This window comes from Condylura cristata, unplaced genomic scaffold, assembly GCF_000260355.1.
Source record: "Condylura cristata isolate star-nosed mole 26May11 unplaced genomic scaffold, ConCri1.0 scaffold00017, whole genome shotgun sequence".
Classification (NCBI taxonomy): domain Eukaryota; kingdom Metazoa; phylum Chordata; class Mammalia; order Eulipotyphla; family Talpidae; genus Condylura; species Condylura cristata.
This window is the reverse complement of record NW_004567118.1, coordinates 5,962,799-5,970,431: the sequence shown is the minus strand read 5'-3', so window position 1 is coordinate 5,970,431 and position 7,633 is coordinate 5,962,799. Positions and strand designations below refer to the sequence as shown.

The window sequence follows — 7,633 nt, the reverse complement described above, 5'->3', positions numbered from 1 at the left end:
CCCGCCTGCCCCAGGTCTTCACACAGGACCCACACCCCATGCTTGCTCTCACCCCGCCCCTGGTCGTCACACAGGACCCACACTCCACACACACCAGCACCCACACAGCACCCGCCACCATGCCCCCAGGCTAGGGTGCCCGCATCCTCCTGAACACTGAGGGGCATCGAGGTGTGGGCTACTTGAGCAACTCTACTCATGGGACCACACAAGCTATGCATGGGCAAGCCGGGGAAGGAGGCCCCAGGAGGGGCAGTGCTCCCCCCCCCCTTCCTGGGGAATCTCAGCAGACAGGGCCTTAATCTCAGGCAGGAAGCAGGGTCCGGTTACCAGGAGTGGGGGTGGGGGGGAATGCCCAGGGCTTTGAGTAAAGGGAGCCAGGGGAGGAGGGAAGAAAACGCTGAATGGAGAGCTGGCCAGAGGGGCCAACCCCACCTTGGCCAGGCATCCCAGCTCCCCACCCTGAGCTCCTGGAGACACCCCACTCCCTGGCACTGTCAGGCTCTGCCAGCCGGGCTTCCCTCTAAGGTCACCGTTCCTACCCAGCGCCAGCTTGGCTCCTCTCTCCCAGGCCCTCTCTGGCTTCCTGGGAGCTGAGTAGCCTGGTTTGCCCTGTGACCCTCCGGGCAGCTGAGCTGTGTCCCTCTGCTATATGTGTCCAGTCCATGTCTCTCGGGGTCCTCATGTCCTGCCTGTGTTGCGGTGTGTCGTCTTGACAGCCACCTCCCTCTCTAAGACCTCGGCATGCTTGTCCTCATGTGGGTTCAGTGCCTGTGTCTCTCTGGGGTTCAGAGCCCACTTGCGTCTCCATCAGGGCCTCAAGGCCTACCTGGCCCAGTGTGCCGGCTGTGCGTCTTCCCCTCTGTCCAGGCCTGGGCCTCCATTCGTGACTGCGCCTGTTTGCCTCCAGCTTGGGCCCTTTGATGTATCATCCATCTGGTTAACCTTGTGCGGTGGGTGGCGTGAGAGGGGGCAGACCTATGGGGGGCCAGGGCTGTGTGAAAGGGGGTGAGATATGGACACCAGCAGAGGCAGGGGTGGGGTGGGGGAGAGCCGAGGAATGACTCCCATTCCCAGGAGGTACCTGGGCCTAAAGCAAGCTGGACAGTCCAGAAGTGCCAGAGTGAAGCTCAGGCCGGTGAGCGAGGGAGAGGCAGAGAAGTGGGGAGGAACTGCAGCCATGGAAAGGAGTTGTGGGGGTCCCCTCTCCCCTCTGACTTCAGACGGGGTTTCCTTCTCCTGCCTCAGTTTTTGCTCAGTAAAATGGGACACAGACCAGCCTTTATAATCCTGTGAGGGAGCGAGGAGACAGCTGGCATCCCTGAGCCCAAGACAGGAGACTGGCTGCCCCTTTCTGTACTTCCAGGAAGTGGACCAAGTTCCCTTCCAGCACCAAAATCCTGTGTCTTTGACTCAGCGAGGGGCAAGATAGAGGGAGCGATGGAGGTCAGACAGCAGGAAGGACTTCCCCCCATCACAGGAGGCCCGACTCTCCTCCCAGCAGTCCTGGGAGGGGATCGATGGGGACTGGGGGTTCAGCGGCTGGGTCAGTAGACATTGCTCGCAGGCCCTAGGGGAGGGGTCGCGTGGACTGAGAACCAATGCAAAGTGACAGGGGCAATGTTGACACGTGGTAGAGTTGACGGGCCCAGGGGCCTGGGCTTTGGTTTGGGGGTGGGGGTGGACATCTCATCAGATGATTAAAAAATAGGTCAGAGGGAAGAAGCAGCTGCTGGCACTGGGTCCGTGGCAAGACCGGCATGTAGCGGCTGTGGGCCAGCGCTGGTGGGGTTGCAGCGGAGTGTCTGCAGGGGCTGGTGCAGTCGGGGCAGTGGGGTGAGGCTGCAGACCCAGCCAGGTGCCCGCTGCCTCCAGGGCTCTGCCTCATGGGACGCTGGAATTCTACCTGCAGCCCACCTCTGGCCTCCCAGCTGCACCTTCTTCCTCCTCAAAGGCAGCTTCCTCTAACCCCATCCCACCGAAGACCTCAAATTCTGCCCAGAAACACCGAGAGCTTGCCCCACCCGGAAGTCCCGCTCCCTCCCGGCGTGGTCTCCTGCTGGAAGGCAGCTTGCACCTGCTCCACATCTCTGGCCCATCTGAGCACAGTCGCCACCACGCAGCCCCTGGCATCCCACCAGTGCTGCCATGGAGAGCCCCCAAGTAACCCCACTTACCAACAGATCCACCGTCCGTCCTGCGTGGCGTCCACTCTGGTCCTCCAGCTTTGTCTTCAGAGCTCTGAAAACAAGGAAGCTCCTTTTCTTCCTCCTCAACTGCTGTCACGAACCTAGCGGCGGTCTGGGACGGGCATACGCAGGGCAGAGAGAGGAGGCGGGCCGGAGCTGGGCAGCCCAGCGAGCCCCACTGAGCAGGTGGAGGCCGAGTGCTCAGTGTTCGTGCAGAACTCAGCCTGCTGCAGCGGCCCCTCCATCCAGGCCACCTCGGCCACTTGCCCGAGGGAAGATGCTCCGTTGTGTTCCTGCAGCCCCTCAAACTGCAGTTCCAGCACAGTCCCTGCCTTGCCATCCTGAAGCCCAGGAGAGATTAGCACCTGCAGCCTGCAAAGGGACACCGGGGCAACTCTTCCTGCCATGGCCCCATGCCCGTAAACCCCAGCAGGGCAGAGATCTGGGGCCGCCCCCCAGGGCAGAGGGACGAGTCCGGCTCAGCAGAGTGGGCCCCCAGCCTGGGACGCAGGCCCCGCGGCGGGCACCCAGGCCACGATGCCGCCAGAGCGAAGCGGGTCGGCTGGGCCTGCCCTTGAGTTTAACCCCACTCACCAACCTAGACCCAGATCTGCCCTGACATGGACATCTGAGATTTCCCTGGGCGCCTGTTCTCTGCTGCCCGTCCTGCTCAGCAACACAGGACATGTCACAAGGTTGCCCGGCAACCTCCTTCCGCCAAACCCATGGGCACTGGTGCTCTGCGCAGAGTCTTGAGACAGTCCCAGGGACCCCCGTCTCCAGTCACAGGGAGCATGAAGCCGGCAGGGCCGCCCATCCCCACCCCCTCTCCACGCCCACTGCCAGGTCCTTCCAGTCACTGACCCCAGAACCTGACACTGGGGCTGTGGTCAGGTAAGTCTAGCCACTGGCCTAGAAGCTAGGAATCACCATCCTGGGTCTTTGCTTTTCATAGTTAACAGGGGTCACCACCCAGGGCCAGCACCCAGGCAGGGGCTGTGCTCACGCACCCGATGCTCCCGCCACCCTGGACCTGTTGCCGAGCTCTGCCTGTTCTCTCTCCTCTGCTGGCTCCCAGTGAGGCCGGAAGCTCGAGAAATCCAAGTTCTCGATCATCCCGTGCCTGCCGAGCTCTGGCGACACAGAGGACGAGACTCAGGCAAGCAGAGCCTTGCCTTCATTCAGCTTCACGATGCCTGAAGTCAGCTGGGCAGGAGTCGCTGTTTTACAGACAGGGAAACTGAGGTCTGGAGAAATTAAATGCCTCGTCAGGGTCACACAGTCAGTGACCCAATGCTAAGCCCGCCTGCTGGCACCGTGCCCTCCCTGTGACCCCATCTGCAAAGAGGACACCCTATCACTCCTCATTCTGCAGATAGTCAACACTAAGGGGGTGACTCAATTTCCCCAGACTCTCAAATTTTTTTATCTCTATCCCGCTCTCCTTACTAGGTAACCTACCCAGAGTCCACCCTGAGTCCTCCTCCTTCCTCTGGGGAAAGGCGACACCCCACGGCCTCGCCAGGCCACCCAAAGGGCGCTCCCCTGAACTCAGAGGTCATGCTTCTGTCGGGTCCTTCAATACGCCGGGACCCTGCAGATGCAATACGCCATCACCCAGCAAACCACACCCAGTGTATGGGCAGGAGGGGCGGGAAGCAGGCCCGGGAGCTGAGAGGGGCCAGGCTGGGCACAGGCAGGGGAAGAAACCGGGTGCAGACTGGAGGGGCCGAGCGCCCTGGTTTCCAGGGGCCGGGGGTTAAGCTGTGAGGGGCGCCTGCTTGGGACGGGGCGCCGGGCAGCTCTTGGAAACAGGCAAAGGCAGCCACTGGGCAGCTCCCCGCCGGGCAGTGCTGACGCCTGCTGCCCGCTCTGGGCGCCATCACGCCTTCCACTCCGCTCTCCTACCAGACACACTCATTCTCCTCCCGCGTCTCACCCTGGGGCCTGTGAGCCAGAGGCCCGAGGGAGGCCGCAGGCCACCTGCGCCAGCAGCTGCCCCGCCCTCCCGTGCTGCCCAGACTCTGCACCCACACCCCTGCTGCAGAGTCCCGTGGCTGGGGGCGCAGAGGAAGGAGCGAGAGCTCTTGTTCAGCTGCAGCCAGGAGGGTGTCCTTTGACACCTGTTGTGGGAAACTAAGGACCTCATCCTCTGGTGCCGGCTCCTCTCATGCCATCCTTTAACAAGCCCCGAGAACAGTTCCAGAGAGTGTCCCTTCTCTGCCTAGGCTGTAAGTCCTTCCTCGAGTCTAACCCTGATCCGCCTCAGGAAGGGGGCAGAGATGAATCGCAGTTTCTTATAAACCTGGTGTCTTCTTGTTCTCCGATGACAGTACAGCGAGCAAGTCTGTGGTCTGGCTCTGAGTCAGGACCCGGGGCCCGGGCGTCCCCAGTGCCATCTCCCCACCCCACCCCAGACTGGAAAATCAGGCTCATGCCTCTCTGCCCGAGTCAGTGCTTCCCCTGCTTCCCCTCGCGGCCGATCTCGCTTTCCCCTAAAGGGAGGTATTTCCTTGAAGCTGGGAAAAGTCAAGGGGGCAGAGACCTCGCCAGCTGTGGGGAGGCGGCCGGTGGGCACGGGGCATGGGGTGGGGGTGGGGCCACCCTCCTTCCTGTTCCACCCCCTCTGGCTCCCAGTCCTGTTCTTCTAGCTCATCAGATGTGTGCGCTAAAGCATGAGCCTCCTGCGTGCGTGTGTGTGTGCGTGCACACGCGCTCACTGAACACACGGTACGTGGGGGGCTGGTGCGTGGGGGCCTCCTCACCCCCGAGGAGGGCAGGGCGGCAGAGGGGAAGTGCCGTGCCTCTGGTGTTTCCACGAAGGACACACACTTCCCGCGGGTACGTCCTTCATAGGTTCCTTGGCCACATGTGCTCTCTGTCCCCACCCCACCCCAATCACAAGTCTGGTGGCAACCCCTGCCCCCCAACATCCTGGGGCATTAAACAGATTTCCCTGTCCTTAAGTGAAGGAGTCTCCCCCCAGATTGGAGGATTCAGGAATCAGTGAGGATGCCGTTGGCAATTCTCAACTTGGAGAACTAATTCTTCTTCCTCCCAAAAAAGCCCCAGGCTCACGGCAGGGTGGGCCACACAAGGGCCCTCAACCTTTTCTCCTGCTCACAGGCTCAAAGAGGCATGAGGCCCAGTCATGAGGACCTTGCTCCCAGGCCTACACGAGGACAACAGAATTTGGGGAGGGTCTCTGTCCTTGGAGAGGGGGTGTCATGAAGGCCAGAGTCAGCAGTCTGAACTGCTGGACTCACGTGGCCACCCCAACCTGTGTCAGGGTGGGGGGGAGGAGGGGGCTGAAACAGAAAGGAGCTGGAAAGACAGAGAATGAAAGCGGGAGGGAAAGAGAGAAACTGAGACATTGGACAGTCAGATAGAGAGAGAGGGCAGAACTGGGGTTGAAGGTCAGCTGAAAAATCCAAGCCTTTGATCTCAAGAAGAGAACATGGGGCCCTTCCCATGGCCCAGTGGGTTAAAACGCAGCACTAAGAAGCTATCGCAGCCACTGCAGCAAAAGTTCGATCTCCGGCCTGGGGGGTGACCCACATGGCGCAGCAGACCTCTCCTGACCTGCTCACTGCTCCCCTCAGCAGTGTGTGTCAGTCAGTCTGCCTGTTCTGCTCCCCTCTCTGTCTCTGGGGAATCCTCACTCCCCACACCACTAGCCTGGACCCCAGTTTTTGTATGCATAAATAAATTTTTAAAAAAAGAAGCGAACAAAAAGAGAAAAAAAAAAAAAAGAAGTGAACATGGGGGCTGAGTGAGAGGGAGCCTCACTCAGAGACCAGCATGGGCGGGGCCCACCCTCTGCTGCCCAGGCTGGGCTCACCCCTGGACCCCGAGGGAACTGGGAGGACCAGGCAGTGGGATGCTCGAGGGTGGCCGGACAGTTCCTGTATTTTCTGTGGATGTCATGGGGCAAGGGAATAGAGATCTCTCAATATGGACTCACTTACCCTTTACAATAAAAATAGCAAAACTCCCTATAGGACACTTGTCCCCCACATTAATCAACACTGCGATGAGGGGACAGGACCTCCTCCCTTGGCGCTTCCTACCACAGGGACACAGGAGGAGGTCAGAAAAGGGGTCAAGGGGGGGGGTTCTCAGAAGACCCTGAGTTCTCTCTTCCTGACTCCAGGCAGGATAGAGAGGTAGTCCAGGTCCGGAACTGTCCAGAACTGTCCAACTCTGGATGACACTGGCTGGGGGTGTGGGTGGGCTTCCCTCATCTGTACCATCCCCTACCTGGAAGCCCACCACTGGAAGTGACCCCAGACACGGGAGCAGACTGTCTCAGGCCACACAGCCGCTGGTGAGGGAGGAGGGGTGTCTCCAGACTCCCAGCTCCCTTGAGAACTGGAGTTGGGAGAGGCAGGTTGAAGGCGGCTCTTTGGGGGATACAGTGTCCTCATCCTCAGCCCCTCCTCTCCCCTCGCCGTTGGTGAGGCAGGCCAGGGATACTGTCACCCCACCTGGTGACCTCCCACAGCCTGGACCCCTGGATGTGTTGTGACCCTACTATCAGGGAGCTTAGGCCCCAGCAAAAAACTTCCAAATGAAACCATTTTACCTTCTCTCCCTCTGACTCCTCTGAAAAATTGGGGGGCTGGAAGGAGGGGCTTCTAACGCCCTTAGTCATCCTAGGAAGTCAAGCCGAAGAGCAGTGACTGATATGCTTCCAACCACAAGCCAATGTTGTGGTTTCAGTTGTTCTCAGTGGCAGTGCAAGGGCCCTGGGCAAAGGAGGGGGCTGGCTCTCGACCCCCAGCCTGTGCCAGGCGCTGGCAGGGCAGGATAGGGGCACTCAGCCCAGCCAGGCTGGCAGGACTCAGGCTGGGCGCTGAGTCCTTCCAAGGAATCGTGTGTAGCCACCAGGACCCTGGGGCTCCCGGCCTCTCCACGCCTCCCGGCGGCGTTACTGGGTGGGCTGCTGCTCGGGGGTCCAGAGGGCCCCTTTTCTTTGTGTTTTTTCCTTTCCTTTCCCTTTCCCTTGCTGTTCCCTCCCTCCTTGCTCCCTCTCCGTCCTCTTCTTTTCCTCTTGCATACACATGTAGCAGGGATAATTCAGGAGCCCCCCAAATAGCAGGCGCCACTCCCAAACCTCAATCATCCAGACCCGGTCCAACTCCTTTGGCTGTGCCACCGCCGCTCTCCGATCCCCAAAACACACCCCACAATCACCTGCCTGGTAAGCAGGGGAACGATCAGGACTAGCAATATGGAGCACTTCCGCAGGGTGGATTTAGAGGCACCAAGGAATACAGAAAGCCAAAATGTAAGTAGAGAGGCAAGAAGGAAACAAAAGTCCCGGGGCCCAGTCCCTTCACTCTCCAAATGGAAGGGGGAGGCTCTGAGGAGCGAGGCCATCGCTGAAGCACAGTCAGAACACAGAGCTCCCACCTCCCCAGGGCAGGTGCTCCCACCTCCCC

The 7,633-nt window shown here is 60.3% G+C and overlaps 1 protein-coding gene across 1 annotated transcript in view; it reads right to left on the bottom strand.

Annotated features, from left to right (window-relative positions):
• Positions 1 to 2,290: 2,290 nt before the first annotated feature.
• The window catches only part of TBKBP1 (TBK1 binding protein 1), a 27,338-nt gene continuing 21,995 nt past the window's right edge, over positions 2,291 to 7,633 (bottom strand). Inside the window, exons 9-10 of the mRNA XM_012726050.1 lie at positions 3,196 to 3,322; positions 2,291 to 2,561 (exon numbers count right to left, since the gene is read on the bottom strand). Of these exons, the coding sequence (XP_012581504.1) occupies positions 2,291 to 2,561; positions 3,196 to 3,322 (398 nt within the window). The remainder of the gene's footprint in view (positions 2,562 to 3,195; positions 3,323 to 7,633) is intronic.